This window comes from Ranitomeya imitator, chromosome 1, assembly GCF_032444005.1.
Source record: "Ranitomeya imitator isolate aRanImi1 chromosome 1, aRanImi1.pri, whole genome shotgun sequence".
NCBI classification, from domain to species: Eukaryota; Metazoa; Chordata; class Amphibia; order Anura; family Dendrobatidae; genus Ranitomeya; species Ranitomeya imitator.
In genome coordinates this window covers 1020035241-1020054279 of record NC_091282.1, presented here as the reverse complement: position 1 = coordinate 1020054279, position 19039 = coordinate 1020035241, and the positions used below count along the sequence as shown (strand labels likewise).

Genomic DNA, 19039 nt, shown 5'->3' with positions numbered 1-19039 from the left:
GCTGCCCGTGTACCCCTGGAACCAATTTAAAATTGCCTACAGCCATGTGTTATTATTTTAGGCCTTCGATGCCTGTCTGCGGTCACTCCTTACAATATGCCTCCACTGACCACACCACTGCTGCCCGTGTACCCCTGGAACCAATTTAAAATTGCCTACAGCCAGCCCAATTTTTTTATTTTAGGCCTTCGATGCCTGTCTGCGGTCCGTTCTTTCTACTACTACTACACTGACCAGGCCACTGCTGCCCGTGTACCCCTGGAACCAATTTAAAATTGCCTACAGCCATGTGTTATTATTTTAGGCCTTCGATACCTGTCTGCGGTCACTCCTTACAATATGCCTCCACTGACCACACCACTGCTGCCCGTGTACCCCTGGAACCAATTTAAAATTGCCTACAGCCAGCCCAATTTTTTTTATTTTAGGCCTTCGATGCCTGTCTGCGGTCCGTTCTTTCTACTACTACTACACTGACCAGGCCACTGCTGCCCGTGTACCCCTGGAACCAATTTAAAATTGCCTACAGCCATGTGTTATTATTTTAGGCCTTCGATGCCTGTCTGCGGTCACTCCTTACAATATGCCTCCACTGACCACACCACTGCTGCCCGTGTACCCCTGGAACCAATTTAAAATTGCCTACAGCCAGCCCAATTTTTTTATTTTAGGCCTTCGATGCCTGTCTGCGGTCACTCCTTCCACTAGGCCTCCACTGACCACACCACTGCTGCCCGTGTACCCCTGGAACCAATTTAAAATTGCCTACAGCCATGTGTTATTATTTTAGGCCTTCGATGCCTGTCTGCGGTCACTCCTTACAATATGCCTCCACTGACCACACCACTGCTGCCCGTGTACCCCTGGAACCAATTTAAAATTGCCTACAGCCAGCCCAATTTTTTTATTTTAGGCCTTCGATGCCTGTCTGCGGTCACTCCTTCCACTAGGCCTCCACTGACCACACCACTGCTGCCCGTGTACCCCTTGAACCAATTTAAAATTGCCTACAGCCATGTGTTATTATTTTAGGCCTTCGATGCCTGTCTGCGGTCACTCCTTACAATATGCCTCCACTGACCACACCACTGCTGCCCGTGTACCCCTGGAACCAATTTAAAATTGCCTACAGCCAGCCCAATTTTTTTACTTTAGGCCTTCAATGCCTGTCTGCGGTCACTCCTTCCACTAGGCCTCCACTGACCACACCACTGCTGCCCGTGTACCCCTGGAACCAATTTAAAATTGCCTACAGCCATGTGTTATTATTTTAGGCCTTCGATGCCTGTCTGCGGTCACTCCTTACAATATGCCTCCACTGACCACACCACTGCTGCCCGTGTACCCCTGGAACCAATTTAAAATTGCCTACAGCCAGCCCAATTTTTTTATTTTAGACCTTCGATGCCTGTCTGCGGTCCGTTCTTTCTACTACTACTACACTGACCAGGCCACTGCTGCCCGTGTTCCCCTGGAACCAATTTAAAATTGCCAACAGCAATGTGTTATTATGTTAGGCCTTCGATGCCTGTTTGCGGTCACTCCTTCCAATAGTTCTCCACTGACCAGACCAATGCTGGCCGTGTACCCCTGGAACCCAGCTGAAAGTGCATGTAGTCTCCTTTTTTTCTTTGTTTTATATTTAGAAAGCCCAGATGAACTACGCTGTGCAACGGTTCAAGCTACCCAGTCGACATTTCTTTTGCGAGAAAAGCCATCTCAGCCCTCCACCGGCATGAAAAAGTCTGCATTGTCATAGCACTCAGGCAATCAAACAGTAGAAAGGTGCACCTGACAAGAGACGCATGGACCAGTAGGCATGTCCACAAAAAGTTACGTGTCCATTACGGCGCACTGGGTTAATGTGTTGGATGCATGGTCCACAGGGGACAGCCTACAAAGTCTGTCTGCAGTCCCTAATTCCAATTTTCCTCCGCTGACCACACCACTGCTGCCCGTGTACCCCTGGAACCAATTTTACAGTGTCTACAGCCTAATTTTGTTATGTTAGGCCTACTACGCCTGTCTGCGGTCCCTCCTTCCAATACTCGTCCACTGACCACACCACTGCTGCCCGTGGACCCCTGGAACCTATTTTTAATTGCATAGAGCATCCTTTTTTTAATAGTAGGCGTACAAAGTCTGTCTGCGGTCCACTATTGAAATTGTCCTCCACTGCCCAGAGCACTGCTGCTTGTGTACCCCTGTAACTTTTTTAAGCTGCAGTGAGCCACATTTTTGGGTTAAGTCCTACTACCTGTGTCTGTCTGCACCACTCAATTCAGCTGTGTTCCTTTGAAAAAAGCTGAGCGTCAATAGTCTTGTTTTCAGCCTCTAGGAATTTTAAAACTGCATTGGGGGTACAACTTTGGTAGGGCCTACTAACGGTGTCTGCCTCCCCAAGATGTGCCCCAGGTTCCCTCGCCATTGCTTCGATCTTAATGCTCTCGTTTAGTAGTTCTTGGAAACTACACTGCATTAGGCCTACAAATTGGGTATGGGGTGTAGAGAGATGGTGTGTTCCACTCCAAGGTGTTCTCCAGGTTACCTTTCCTGAGCCCCGATCTTCCGGCTCTCGTTTAGTAGTTCTTGGAAACTACACTGCATTAGGCCTACAAATTGGGTATGGGGTGTAGAGAGATGTGTGTTCCACTCCAAGGTGTTCTCCAGGTTGCCTTTCCTGAGCTTTGATCTTCCGGCTCTCGTTTAGTAGTTCTTGGAAACTACACTGCATTAGGCCTACAAATTGGGTATGGGGTGTAGAGAGATGGTGTGTTCCACTCCAAGGTGTTCTCCAGGTTGCCTTTCCTGAGCTTCGATCTTCCGGCTCTCGTTTAGTAGTTGTTGGAAACTACGCTGCATTAGGCCTACAAATTGGGTATGGGGTGTAGAGAGATGGTGTGTTCCACTCCAAGGTGTTCCCCAGGTTTCCTCGCCAATGCTTCGATCTTCATGCTCTCGTTTAGTAGTTGTTGGAAACTACACTGCATTAGGCCTACAAATTGGGTATGGGGTGTAGAGAGATGGTGTGTTCCACTCCAAGGTGTTCTCCAGGTTGCCTTTCCTGAGCTTCGATCTTCCGGCTCTCGTTTAGTAGTTGTTGGAAACTACGCTTCATTAGGCCTACAAATTGGGTATGGGGTGTAGAGAGATGGTGTGTTACACTCCAAGGTGTTCTCCAGGTTGCCTTTCCTGAACTTCTATCTTTAGGCTCTCATTAAATTGTGGTTAAACGGAACAACTGCATTTGGCGTACTAGTTGGTTTGGGGCCTACTATCGGTGTCTGCCACTCCTTGCTGTTCTCCTGGTTTCCTGTCCTGAAATTCCATTTTCAGGCTCTCGTTAAGTAGTTGTTAATGTTAGACTGCATTTGGCCTACTAGTTGGGTTGGGGCCTACTATCGGTGTCTGCCACTCCTTGCTGTTCTCCTCCACTGAACAAAGCTGTGCCGCCTGTTTACTACGGTTGCCAATTTTGAACTGCATTTCGACTACTTACTGATTTGGGCCTACTCTCTGTGTCAGCCTCTCATTCCAGTTGTCCTCCACTGCAATGCCCCCTGGTTAGTCCTGTGTTACCAATTTTGAACTGCATTTAGCCAACTTTATTCTTTGGGCCTATATCTGTGTTTCCTCCTCATCCTGCCCATTGCCCAGCCAGTGATAGATGAGTCTGCTGGTACATTGACCCATAACGCAAAATTCCCCGTGCACGCTACACAGCAAGATTGTGACCCTGCTGAAAGTCAGGTTCCTCTTCCCGCATACCATACCACCTTACACGGGGACAAAGAGGAAGGTGCAGATGAAAGTGCAGGTTCCTTCATCAGGTGGGGGGAGGAATACTAGTTGGCGACGTCACTGGCACAGGGCCTCTCATAGTACGCAAAAGTGTTGCTGCCGGTGGGAGGCGCCCCCGCCATGCAAACACACCGCTGTACTTTGAGGGGCCCTGTGCCAGTGCCAATGCCAACGAGTGGGCCCCCCCTGCTTGCTCAGGATCACAGCACTTGCAAAGTTGAAATACTTACCTCTCCCTGCTCCACTGCCGTGACGTGGTCCAGATTTACTGGGCCCACTAATTACTTGAACCAGCCCTACCCCCCACAACTTTAGCCAAATGACCCCCAATTTCAAATGCCTTCCAATTATTATAAGGTAAATTACGATTGACAAGCTTCTTTAACAAGAATGGATGTTTTTGCCATTAAAATGGGCAGTGTAGGTGTTTTCCTGGCCTCCACTCACTGCCGACTATGCTCCCCCATTGACTTGCATTGGGTTTCGTGTTTCGGGCGATACCCGACTTTTCGCGATAATCGGCCGATTCCACTCGACTCGACTTCTAAGATAGTCGGGTTTCGCGAAACACGGCTCGACTCTAAAAAGGTCAAGGTCGCTCAACCCTACTCCTAACCATTATAGGTACCCCTGAGATAAAGGAAAGCCTGGTCCCCATTATAGTAGCAGGGACACGTGCGGGTCCCAGTACACCATCCTGCCCCTTTATCACCTTTAACAGCGTGACACTAGGGTAACTAAATTCTTCTACCTGTACTTCTGTACATTTGCTGCTAGGTGGTCCTACTACTGATGTCCCCTACAAATACTAAGGTTACTACATTTTTGCTGTCTGTGCTTCTGCATTTGCTATCAGGTGGATCTGCTGATCCAAATCTATGGTCACTAATCTCTTTGACATATTTGTCCCAGTTAAAAGAGAACCTTCCATTATGAGTTATTTTGAGCTTATTTTTTAAACCATGAAATGTGAATTTTAGTTAAGTGAAGAACAATCAATATTTATACTGATGATTATTCTATTCAGAATTGAGGAACTGAAGGACCTCGGGGACCTCTCTCCACACTGGGACAATCTACGGCAAAGTGTTATAACTCATTATGAAGAAATGTTGACTGACTACAAGGAAAGTCTTGCAGAGCTTGAAAAATATACAGGTAACAAACTACACAATAGTAAAGCTAATAATAAGGTATATCGTAATAGTATTGTGTCGGAGTGCACAATTGCTTATGTTTATAGGGGTTTTTCCACAGGAAAATGACCTATTGTCAAGATAAACCATTAATATTTGCTCAGTGGACAAATGCACCACATTCACTATTAGCAACCCTGGCATAGGTAACTTAAAATAGTATTGCATTCACCATGCTGCTTCCTCGGTTGTGTATTGCATACACATATTATATTCAATATCTTATCTTATGTTAGTTCTAAAAAGTCACCTTTGGTAGTCTTAAAGTAATCTATTACAGTGTGTTCAAAATTATTATGCAAATTGGATTTAAGTGTGATAGAGATGTAATTTGTTTTTTTATTTTTGGATTTCTAAATAAGCTCATGGATGGTATTGTGTCTCAGGGCTTTTTGGATCATTTAAGTCAGTCTCAAACACCTGTGATAATTAATTTGCTAGGTCAGCCCAATTAAAGGAAAACTATTTAAGAAGGACTTTAATCATTTGTAATCAGGCCACAGATTTCAATGCCTTGGACAAGGTATGAAAACATTAGATACTTCACAAAAATGTAAGCATGATCACCATACTGTGAATAAATAGATTTGTGGCTTATACAGCACACAGATGCTTTCGTGCAGATAAAGGCATAATGGGGAAGGTTTCTGCCAGACAAATTTATTGGATTAAGAGAGCAACTGCTAAAATACCATTACAATGCAGCAAACAGGTGTTAAAAGCTGCTGGTGTCCTTGGAGTCCAGCGAAATAAAGTATAAGATCCTCCAGAGGCTTCCTGTTGGGCATAAACCTACTATACCGCGAACCCTAAGCAGTGCTAACAAGCATAAATGGTTGCAGTGGGCCCAGATATAAATAAAGACTAATTTTAAAAGACTGTTTAATGATGAGTGCTGTGCAACCCTGGATGGGCAAGATATATGGAGTAGTGGATGGCCATGATGTCCGAACAAGACTGTGACATCAGCAAGGAGGTGGTGGAGTCATGTTTTGGGCCTTAATCATGGGAGAGAGATGTTAGGCATCTTTAGGGTCCCCAAAGGTGTGAAAATGACCTTGACAAATTATATGGAGTTTCTGACTGACCACTTTCTTCCGGGGTACAAAAAGAAGGACCATGCCATCTCTAGCAAAATCATGTTCTTACATGGCAGTGCACATCTCAAGCCACAAAGAATACTTCTGAGGCATTGGCTGCTATGGGCATAAAAGGAGAGAATCTCAAGGGGTGGCCACCATCCTTCCCTGACCTCAACCCTATTGAGTATCCTTCAGAAAAAGATCTATGATGGTAAGAGATAGTTCAAGTCAAAACAACAACTCTGGGAGGCTTTTCTGACATCCTGCAAAGACATCCAAGTAGAAACAATCCAAAAACTCACAAGTTCACTGGATGCAAGAATTGTGTGAATGTGATATCAAAGAAGGGGTCCTATGTTAACATGTAACGCGGCCTGTTAAAATGTTTTTAATTGAAAATCCTTTGATTTCAGTAAATGTGACCTCTTAATGCTGCAAATACAACAAGTAACCCTTTTCAGTTCTTCACAACTATGTTTGGAAACTGTTATGCATAATTTGAAACAGCGCATTTTGAGTTTTTTCAGTTATGAGTAAACTAGTGTTATCATTGGAAGCTTTGTCCTATAAAATTTGATTTACACGCTAACAGCTGATGATTTAAACATTATACTTATTCAAATGCATTTAGAACAATCAGAGAAAAATAGCATTTGCATAATAATTTGAAAAGCAGTGTAATAGGATCACGATCTCTTAAAGAGAATCTGCCACCATGAAAATTCAGTCCAATCTGCAAACACAATGTTTTAGAGCAGGCGGGGTGGGTGGGGGTAGTAGATTGATATATAGTTTTGTGAGGAATGATTCAATATAATGTGTGAACCTTTGGAAACCATTGCTCTTTGTGGAATTTTCAGTCCAGTGGGCGGTCCTATCAGTGACTGACAGCTATCTCTGTATGTGATCTAAAGGTACCGTCACACTAAGCGACGCTGCAGCGATACCGACAACGATCCGGATCGCTGCAGCGTCGCTGTTTGGTCGCTGGAGAGCTGTCACACAGACAGCTCTCCAGCGACCAACGATCCCGATGTCCCCGGTAACCAGGGTAAACATCGGGTTACTAAGCGCAGGGCCGCGCTTAGTAACCCGATGTTTACCCTGGTTACCATCCTAAAAGTAAAAAAACAAACGCTACATACTTACCTACCGCTGTCTGTCCTCGGCGCTCTGCTTTTCTGGTCTGGCTGTGAGCGCCGGGCAGCCGGAAAGCAGAGCGGTGACGTCACCGCTCTGCTTTCCGGCCACTGTGCTCACAGCCAGACCAGAGAAGCAGAGCGCCGGGGACAGACAGCGGTAGGTAAGTATGTAGCGGTTGTTTTTTTTACTTTAACGATGGTAACCAGGGTAAACATCGGGTTACTAAGCGCGGCCCTGCGCTTAGTTACCCGATGTTTATCCTGGTTACCAGCGAAGACATCGCTGAATCGGAGTCACACACGCCGATTCAGCGATGTCTACGGGGAGTCCAGCGACGAAATAAAGTTCTGGACTTTCTTCCCCGACCAGCGACAGCACAGCAGGGGCCTGATCGCTGCTGCCTGTCACACTGGACGATATCGCTAGCGAGGACGCTGCAACGTCACGGATCGCTAGCGATATTGTCTAGTGTGACGGTACCTTTAGTCTACTGATGAAACAATCAGCCCTGTAAGCAATACATCGCTGGAATTGGAGTCTCTGTTTCTTATGCTCCTCTCAGATTTGGTGGCAAAAACTTGGTGGCAGATTCCCTTTAGTGTTTTTAACCATTTATGCTGTTCCTTTGTGTTTGTATTTCAACCTTAGCAACATTGTATTTTGAATGATACTGCCATTATTCACATAACTCTTGTTCTTTTTATGCATTGGCTTAGCCTTAGGAGAGATCATCAATATCATGTCAGATCCAACACCATGCACTCACACTGATTGGCTCAGCTCCTTTTCATGTCATGGCCGCTACCCAGAGCTCTCTTTACATCTGGAGCAGAAAACAGAGGATCTGTGGGTAGTGACGGGTTTCGGACTTTCACCAATCTGACTCTAATGATCCATCTTAAGGATTTATAATCAATATAGTAGATTTTGAGCCCACTTAAAAATTGGTCTTAATTGGATGATACCTGAAACAGGCAGTTCCCTAGTCTTGGTAATTTTCTTCTTCAATAGGACTAAGATTTTTATAACTTACATAAAATATATAAAAATACAGGAAAAGAGAATAAAATCTACAGAGTTTATCTTCTTGAGTTCTGAGCCACATTGATGTTTTCACGACGTTGAGGCAGACGTCAAATTGTTATGACTCATTTGTTCTCAAGCGAGTGATTTTCCTACCTTGAATAGTCCATCTTTTATTTCTATTCATGATGTTTATTTTATACCTCACATTTCAGATCCTCTGGAGCGTTAAACGCTTCTTTTATTTCCTAATTTCAAATCACGTTTTGATCCTAATGGCGAAAAATGCCCTAGTCACAGCATATGAACGTTAACATGTGTTGTCCTACACTTCACATGAATGCTGACTGGAATCCCCAAGATCTCTTGAACGAACGAAAAAAAACAAATACTACCGCAATCCAATCTGTCATAGGTGGTGGTTGGCTCCTTTCTGTGCAAGTAGGGGCTTAGGCGTGTAAATATTTGGTTTAGACCCAAGGGTGCCACTACGGTTAAAAGAGCTGCGAGCATGTGCAATTGAGCGAAGGGATCTGGGACAGGAGGCTTTTAGAGGGATGGGTAGTAGTGTGTTCATTGTTGTCTTTAAAAGTGTTGACATCATCAAGGAAATGCATTTACTAAGAAGCTATTATGTTATGATTATGCTGACTGTATAGAGTTACAGTAGTATGTATGCCCTGAGTGCATAAACTGCAGCAGCGGGGGGTGAGACTTGTAAGAGTGGGCCTGGTGGATGCATGCCAGGTATCTGGGAGCAGCACCATTCTTTTATTACCACCGAAAAAACATTTTGTAAAAGTGTATCACTGCAAAAAAACCTCAAAAGGGTCTCGGGGAGCAGGATAATACACCAAGATGTGAAATACAGACGTGAGGTCTGTGCCTTCATTATTCTTACTTTGACAGGTCAATAAAAATGAGTTGTACGTCAGCTTTTGGCTTTCTATAATGCTATATTTTAAGTGCAGCCAAAACATAATACGTGATAAATGTGCCATCATTTTCACCATGCTGGGTCCCTGTTGTAGGCAGCAGGGGTTGTCTGTCACTTAAAATACATTAGCATATCTGCACATTAAATACTGCTCCGTAGATTGCCGAGAAGGTGCATGCTGCGACGCTGCAATAAAAATCTTTCATTTTTTAAGATTCAAGTACATAATAAAATCGCAAGATGAACTGGAAAGATACAATGCATGCACCCTGCTCAGACGTAAGAGAAGAAAGGAGTATGAAAAAAAAGGAAAATACCCATCTGCTTGCTGCCGAATGGGGTGATGCTTTCAGGTTTTTTTTCTAATCGTTTGCTTTTTTTCCCCAGGGTCTTCTTTCAAATCCAGCTGCACGAAAGGAGAAAAGAGTCTAGAATTTGTTCCAATTAATCTCCATTTACAAAGAATGCGTGTTCACAGCCAAAAGTTAAAAGGTAATGTTGTTGATCTGAAAAGAAAGTCCTAAAGATTAGCTATGGCAGTGTAAAAGTGAGAAGTTCAATTATTACACAATCAGCGAGATTATGTGACTGAGGCAAGCAGATGCAGGAACAGAAGATACAGTGGGGCAAAAAAGTATTTAGTCAGTCAGCAATAGTGCAAGTTCCACCACTTAAAAAGATGAGAGACGTCTGTAATTTACATCATAGGGAGACCTCAACTATGGGAGACAAACTGAGAAAAAAAAATCCAGAGAATCACATTGTCTGTTTTTTTAACATTTTATTTGCATATTATGGTGGAAAATAAGTATTTGGTCAGAAACAAAATTTCATCTCAATACTTTGTAATATATCCTTTGTTGGCAATGACAGAGGTCAAACGTTTTCTGTAAGTCTTCACAAGGTTGCCACACACTGTTGTTGGTATGTTGGCCCATTCCTCCATGCAGATCTCCTCTAGAGCAGTGATGTTTTTGGCTTTTCACTTGGCAACACGGACTTTCAACTCCCTCCAAAGGTTTTCTATAGGGTTGAGATCTGGAGACTGGCTAGGCCACTCCAGGATCTTGAAATGCTTCTTACGAAGCCACTCCTTCGTTGCCCTGGCGGTGTGCTTTGGATCTTTGTCATGTTGAAAGACCCAGCCACGTTTCATCTTCAATGTCCTTGCTGATGGAAGGAGATTTGCACTCAAAATCTCACGATACATGGCCCCATTCATTCTTTCATGTACCCGGATCAGTCGTCCTGGCCCCTTTGCAGAGAAACAGCCCCAAAGCATGATGTTTCCACCACCATGCTTTACAGTAGGTATGGTGTTTGATGGATGCAACTCAGTATTCTTTTTCCTCCAAACACGACAAGTTGTGTTTCTACCAAACAGTTCCAGTTTGGTTTCATCAGACCATAGGACATTCTCCCAAAACTCCTATGGATCATCCAAATGCTCTCTAGCAAACTTCAGACGGGCCCGGACATGTACTGGCTTAAGCAGTGGGACACGTCTGGCACTGCAGGATCTGAGTCCATGGTGGCGTAGTGTGTTACTTATGGTAGGCCTTGTTACATTGGTCCCAGCTCTCTGCAGTTCATTCACTAGGTCCCCCCACGTGGTTCTGGGATTTTTGCTCACCCACGGGGTGGGATTTTGTGTGGAGCCCCAGATCGAGGGAGATTATCAGTGGTCTTGTATGTCTTCCATTTTCTAATTATTGCTCCCACTGTTGATTTCTTCACTCCAAGCTGGTTGGCTATTGCAGATTCAGTCTTCCCAGCCTGGTGCAGGGCTACAATTTTGTTTCTGGTGTCCTTTGACAGCTCTTTGGTCTTCACCATAGTGGAGTTTGGAGTCAGACTGTTTGAGGGTGTGCACAGGTGTCTTTTTATACTGATAACAAGTTTAAACAGGTGCTCTTAAAGAAGAAGTTACAGGTCTGTGAGAGCCAGAAATCTTGATTGTTTGTTTCTGACCAAATACTTATTTTCCACCATAATATGCAAAAAAAATGATAAAAAAAACAGACAATGTGATTTTCTGGATTTTTTTTTCTCAGTTTGTCTCCCATAGTTGAGGTCTACCTATGATGTAAATTACAGACGCCTCTCATCAAGTGGTGGAACTTGCACTATTGCTGACTGACTAAATACTTTTTTGCCCCACTGTAGATGACTGCCACAACAAATATCGTAACAGACCCTCCATGATGGTGCTGGCTGAACCTAGTATCAGGCCCAATTTCCTACTGTTCAGGCCTGCATTGTAGCATCCATCGGCGAACCTGATAAATGCTACTGCGCAAAAGCCATCAGCACCATCTTGGTGGAGACAAGAGCATAATGGCGCCGCCTGTGCCGTAGCATCTATCGGATTGCCGTAGCATCTATTGGATAGAAAGCTACTTCGAAAGCACGGCCGGCGCCATTATGAAATTTTTTTTTTTTTTCATAATCAATGTATCTGACTAAATAAAACAATTTAATGCACATTATACATTCGATCATACTGCAGCTCAGGTGCAGCCGCCTACCTGCTGAAGGTGATTTTCTTTTTTTATAATAATCAGTATGTAAAAAGGGGGCCTTGTCACTGAGGGATCAATGACCTGCCATAAGCACATAAGGATGAATATGTAATCTGAACACAACATGATGACCTCCACAGGCTGCCCCGGAGCACAAGAATCTCATTAACTGAAAACTACAAATAAAGATTAAACAACAACCACAAGACGGATTTCATCAACCCAGGTATCATTGTAATCAGTATAACGGTGCCGACCTGACACTGTCTGTAGGTTACTGAGCTAAATCCTGCTGACAGGTTCTCTTTAACAAAGAAGAAAATAAAGTGTTTTTTATTCATTGATGCTGGCTTCCCGTATCTTTGGATTACACTATGGACTTAACCTTGCCATGCATTTCCTATTACAGAGGGTGAGCTGGTGAGCTGATAAAATTGCTTTCCTTCACAATCATGGAGCCAGTGATATGCATATTCTTTCAAAGTGTTCCATGAGCCATTTTTCAACACATGAACTCTAGTCCGCAAGTTGCTTGTTCTACTGTGAGCAACTTGTCTCTCATCATGCACATCTGGGACTTCACTGGTAGGCAAAGGGAGATGCCACCAGTGGATCTTGATAATTTGCATGACCAAGCGCATTCAGTGTGCCAGAACATTCCTCAGAAAACCTTATTGATTGCATACCAAGGTGTGTGTGTTTTTGAGTGTCATACTTAATTCTGAATAAATCAAGATGTATTGAAAATTAAGCTTCCATTTTTCAGCATTTGAATATCTTTAACATGTCTATGAATTATGTGCTTCTATGACTGTTGTGCAGCGCCCCAGAGTCCTGGTCGTTGCAGTAATGTTGCTCTGCCACTAAGGGGAGTGATGTTATGTCTGATTGCACTAAAGGAGTTCACCTGACCAGGTATCACAGTCACACATTATACTTCACACTCCGGCCACCAGGGGGAGCAAAAGGTTCTATGTATTAGGCCACTCCTCACACTCTGGTAAAACTGGGGGTTGGACACGAAGTTAGGCAGAAGAGGGGAGAGCTCCAGGGAGGACTTGTCAGGGGTGGGTTCCTGGCAGGTACCTAGCAGAAAGGACAGATTGTTACATAGCCGTGCCTGCACTACCTTGCGGCGGCATCTCAAGGAAGGACACGAAGCGAAGGATATTGTGGAGAAGTGAGAAATGAAATCGCAGCACAAGGAGATAACCAGTAGGAGTCGTGCCCCGAGATCGGCAACATCCTACTGAGGCGCGTAGCCGGTGGCTGGAACGCCGAGGAAGTAACAGACTTCAAGCATTACTTCAAACAGCGGCAGGACAGTTGATTATAGGTTGGCTGTCTACCTTACATCACCTAAGCAGACATAGGAGGCAAAGTTGGAGAGGGGCATCTCTAGGGTCCCAGAATAGCTCCGAGCCTACCCGTCATATGGGTGCGTCCTAGCCAGATAAACTTGGAGGACAGAGAAGAGAAAGAACGAATACGAAAGTTGTGAGGACTATCCCGAATGCTGAGCAGGGAAGGACTACAAGACACAGGCGCTAGTTGGTAGGCACTGATTTTCACCTGCAAAAGGAACTCTGGATGTGCCTTCGGACCGGCCGGACTCAGCCAGCCCAGGTAGCAGTGCCCTGGATTGCGGATCCCGAAGTCTTCAGTAAAAAGGTAAAGAGACTGCAACTCTGTGTCCTCGTTATTAACTGCGCCTCACATCATCGCCACCTACACTATTGGGAAGCCCTGGGGATATACTTCACCTGTGGGAAGGTATACCATCTAGCTGCCATTCCATCACCCCAGCGGACCCCCAAGCAGTGTCGGTCACCCTGACCGAATACCACAGGTGGCGTCACGAACCTTTGACAACTTTCATCACCCCTTTTATTGGACGCCCCTTAGCAGGGTCACGGACCGGGTCCAGCCACCGTGACAGCCCCAGCACCGAGACAGAGAGGACCGGTACAGAGTACCCCACAGCCTTGCGTCTGGGGGCGCTCCAGTTGCGTGTGTTCATATTTTCTCTCTCCAATTAAAAAGGATAATATCACTGAAGAAGGAAGTGGTACATCACCAAAGCTGTGGAAGTAGATGTATTATTTCTATTCTAAGACATACGTCTCAAGAAACTAATAAAGAAGAAGAAACATAGCTCCTCAGTCCAGTATGCTTGAGAGTGGTCAGCAGGGAGGAGTGACTTACACATCCTTAGACAAATGATGCTGCCCTAGATAGTAATTGAGGAAACCTCCAGTTTATTGCACTCTATTCTCGCGTAGCCTTGGAACCATGCTTCACTTTTATATGCCCATTTCTACAACGTTCTGTAAAGAGTCTGAGTAAATCAGCGTTTCAGTAGCCCATTACAGGCCAATATGCAGAAAGGACTTTCCTTTCCTGCAATTTCCTGTATTTTTATAGAGTTTAATCAAGGCTTGTGTATCAAGTAATGAATATGACACAAAGAATAAAATGGCAAAAATGTAAATCCATAATGAGGAAATCTTCAGTAAAGGAAACGAGCCGTGTTGCCTCGTCTCCTGCTGACAGGAAAAGTAACCTCCGGTTTGCTTGGTGTCGCTCTGATTGTTCGGAATTCTTCTCTTCATCTTCATGCATTATGCAAATGACATGTAACAGTAACAGGAGCTGTGAGTGTCATAAAGATATGATCACTCTCCGCAGCACTCAGAGCATATCACCGGGAGAAGAAAGCACCTGTCAAGTTGGAGATGGTACATTTGCAGTGTTTTATAATACATGACAAAAGTTGTTGATGGTTACATTACTCTTTAGACTCTGCATCGTAAAATGTTTTGACATAGTTATATAGAATGGCTCCATATCATGAAGTGGTTATTTGTGCTAAACTAATGATTCTGTACCCTAGATCCTTTCTGGTGAATACAATATTCTGTGAATAATCATCTCTTGTCACAAATGCATGATTAACCTCAATAAAAGTCACAAATAAATCTACATCTATCAAGTGAGGCTTCGGCGACGTTGAGGAAAATTTCTCAAACCTACTGCTAAAGAAAAGTGGAGCAGTTGACCAGAGTAGTCAATCAAGTGTCAACATTCATTCCAAAAACTATTCCTCTGGTTTTTTTTTTTGCTTCACTTTTGTTTGTTTTTCTATTTATTTTGTATACTTTACAAATTCTCTAGTGTTAACCAATTTACGTATAAAGGAGACTCACTGTATGATTACTAAGTTGAGATGAGCAGATCTGGCAAGTGGAAAATGTCGAATTCACCTATTCACACAGCTTTTCCTGAGAAGTATGATTTGCAGTGAAGTTATTCTCTGCCGGTTGAGTATCCCTTATTAATGTCCTGGGGTCTCTCAATACCCCCGAGCATAATAAATGTAAGATGTAAAAAAAAAAAACAATAATTATACCCACCTTAATAGCTCCTACAATCCTCACTGTCCTCTGTCTGGTCATCGTTGCATCTTCTCATCAGCATCTCGAGCGCTGACATCCAAGGCCTTTTCACGCTAGGCTGGAGCTTTTGGCTTTGATGAGCCCCGGAACATTTGTGCACATGCACACGTAAGGTCACGACAGACAACAGTAATAACATGCAACGAGGACCAGCCAGATGATGATGAGGAACGGATGGGCCGTAGAAGTGAGCAGAAAGGTGAAGTTAAAGGGGTATTTCCATCTCCAAGATCCTATCCCAATATGTAAGTGTAAGAATAATAATATTAGCAAATACCTCCAATTATAAATGCAGTATAGTTCTTCTGATTCACTATGTTGCTTACCTCACAGGGCATTGAAATAGCTTAGCTATCCATGGTTATGACCACTCATATAGTGACAGTTAATTAGTTGTTAGTGGTCGTAACCATTGATACTTAAGCTACTGCAATGCCCTGCACATGGAGTAAGCGACATAGCAAATTAGAAAAACTATACTACATTTAAGGTATGTCCTAATATTATTGCTATTACACCTAATATATATTGGGATAGGATTTTTAGATGGGAATACACTTTAAATATTTTTAACCTTGTGATGGACCTTTTTGACCCACAATCTTGCTGAATCTGCGTGGAAATCAATTACAGTAAATCTGCATTTTGATGAATGCAGAGTTTTGTAAATTTTAAGTAGAATTAAATTCCACTCAAATATTTTTATCTCTATTAGTAAACACATTATTAACCCTTAGTGGTGGGGTTGATCTGGAAATGCAACAATAACCAGATATACCCAAAGGAACCTACAGACCTAACTCTTCCGAAAATCCTATAACCTGCAGTAACCCTCGTTCCACCAAACTGCTGCACAACCAGCTCTCCCCTCATCTACTTTATCCTCCCCCATCCCTTGTAGACTGTGAGCCGTCATGGGCCAGGCCCTCTCTCCTCCAGTAAAAGTGACTTGTATAGTTTAACATTACTGTACTCGTTTTTATTATGTATACCCCTTTTCACATGTAAATCACCATGGAATAAATGGCGCTATAATAATAAATAATAATATTAAGAAGAAAGTGAATTATTTAGAATGTAAAATAATAATTTAGAATGTTAGCATGCAGGTATGATATGGATGTGTAAAACCTGCTTCAAAGTTCATTGTGCAAAAAACACATTGTATATACTGTAGATTTAAAGGGAACCTCTCATTGAAAATGCACACCATTCTGCAGGGAGTTTGTTGTAGAGCACATATGTCAAACTTTGCCCCGCAGGTCAGAATTCCAAGAAGGTATCGGATCACGACAAAATGGCTAGGCAAATGGATGGTCAAGAAAAATCCCAGGTCAAGCAGTAAAGATCAGAATGCCAGACTGGCAGCAAAGAGAATACACACACCTCTTGAGCAAAGCTACAACTAACAATGATCTAACTTTGCCAGCCAGTTAAATAGCTTGGTAATTATCCGAACAAGGAGGAATCCCAAACATTACACTGACAGCCCAACACACCCCTGCTGTCCATAGGGTGGCTGAGCTGTCACTCACAGCACTGACAACCCATCATGCCCTTGCTATCCATAGGGTGGCTGAGCTGTCACTCACAGCACTGACAACCCGTCATGCCCTTGCTATCCATAGGGTGGCTGAGCTGTCACTCACAGCGTTGACAACCTGTCACGGCCCTGCTGTCCATAGGGCAGCTGAGCTGTCACTCACAGCGTTGACAACCTATCACAGCCCTGCTTTCCAGAGAGCGGCTGAGCTGTCACTCACAGCGTCCGTAAAAGGCCGCAAGTGGCATGATCGTGATACAAACTTTTATCTCTTTGTGACACTTCAAATAAAACACTACGATACCAGGGTGCCTAGCCACCATATTTGCTCATTATAATGCTTGGCTATATATTGAAATATTTCTAAAATAACTTGTAGACTATTTGGACTTTCTTTAGGATTATCAAGGAATGTTAACCCTTCCAAGCCATAACAACTTTAGTTTTCTTGTTTTGCATTTCATCTCAGTGAATGAATTTATATACTCCCTCACTATGTATTGTTACTTTATGCCAGTCATAAGAATGGTTTTCCACAATCCTTAAAGAACAATGATAGTAAAATAGGTTGTTATGTAAGTGCTGCATTGCTTTATTGTGTTCAGAAGTGTTATTATAGGACCGCAGAGTGTGATCATAATTTAAGCTGAATTATTTAAAAAATCTTATTGTTAAGTTTTTCGGCTTTCAGCCCTAAAAAAGGTAATAATTGGAGAAAAAAAAAATCTGTAATGATTCACATGAAGTATTTTTCATTTTGTTTAAGGGAAACCTTTATTGCCTTGTAGGAACATAGTTTATTTTGCAATAATGCTGTATCCTTTACCATCATGCATTATGAAAGACACAAGGCAGCGTTACACGTAATGACAAATATGCATACTTAGCTGTGTCTCATTTACATTTAATTAATGCATAATTCAAACCTATCTATATTTAAAGAGAAAACTATAACATATTGGTTCACACCGTGATGCAAAACAAAGCTGTAACTTGGGATATGGGGACTATTAAAATCTAGTTAGTTGTGCTTACTTGGAAAGATTAACTAGCTTTCTCCAGACTCCAACACCCGCTGTTCTTTTTAATTAATCACTTGTTAATTGAATGCGTCCACAAAGTTCCCCTTTCATGACCAGGAGCTTTATCATATTGCTTCATAACTGGGTTCAATTCAAGTGCTCATGTCTTTATTTCTCCAGATGCCCTGTATGATGTTATTACCATTGGTGCCCCAGCAGCACATTCTCAGGGATTTAAAAGTGGTGGCCTCAAGAGACTGCTCACTAGATTTGAAGCAGAAAAACGAAAGTAAGTACTGTAATTAACTACAAAATGATGAATTAATTATAAAAGCCTTTGTTTTGCTTATTTTTTTTAGTAATATATTACTTCATTAAATTCAATTAAATCTGCCAGTGAAATACTCTATTGGAAGCGAGAAAATGTTTTCCAGTGAACACCATCTTGTATTTTCAATCTAAAGTGTATTGTATTTATTTGCTGGTCTTTGGCTTGATTCTGAGCCTTGGCAACTTGATGGATGAACGATCTTTTGGAAGGTCGACATTGTGCAAGCCTAGATAGGTCCACCCGGGTCTTCTCCGCCACTATTTTGATAGAATTGAGACACAATAAAGAAACAAGATAGAAGAAGAAACAATGCCTTAGAAATGTGGTGTTGGTGAAGGATTTTATCAGTACCATGGATGGCAAGAAAACAAACAAATCAATTTTGGAACAAATCAAGCTGGACATGTCACTCCAAGAGAAGATCACCAAGCTATAACTTGCCTCCTATAAATTGGCTCTAAAATTTTGTGCAGATTTATCTCACATATAAAGGTAATGACTTTTAGACTGGCAGGGTACAAACACTGAGATTGTGATCAATTGTCATAACAAGACCTCGGGGCTATCTCAGGCCGTGCCATAAAGCAAGAATGAAGCGGTGGTCAAACTTGTGGTCTGCCACTCTATTCAGTTAAGGAAAAACATGCCCATTTTGGCAATTTGTGGACGTCACCATGGTCAGACTCCCACCAATTTAGAACTTATTACCTATCCTGCGATTAGCTGATAATTAATAGTTTCCTAAATACTTCTTTAATAAAAATGATTTATGCATATCTGTAAATAAGATGTGAGGTTTCTAGAGATGGCATTGCTTGAGAAAGTATTATGATTTGCAAAAGTAGATTTTCTAAGGATCGAATTAATAGAAAAGTGTAAAAAAGAGCAGGAAATATATACAGTACTAGATCTTGGAAACTTCTTTGCTCAGTTGTTAATTTCTATGGTTCTCGCTCAGTAAATGAATCCATTAACTACACAAGC

The 19039-nt window shown here is 42.8% G+C and overlaps 1 protein-coding gene across 5 annotated transcripts in view; it reads left to right on the top strand.

Annotated features, from left to right (window-relative positions):
* Positions 1–19039, top strand: part of INPP4B (inositol polyphosphate-4-phosphatase type II B) — a 1184089-nt gene that overhangs the window by 902593 nt on the left and 262457 nt on the right. For all 5 annotated transcript variants that reach the window (XM_069743998.1, XM_069744002.1, XM_069744000.1 and 2 more), the window contains 3 exons: positions 4829–4959; positions 9570–9674; positions 17905–18013. In XM_069743998.1, the coding sequence (XP_069600099.1) occupies positions 4829–4959; positions 9570–9674; positions 17905–18013 (345 nt within the window). The remainder of the gene's footprint in view (positions 1–4828; positions 4960–9569; positions 9675–17904; positions 18014–19039) is intronic.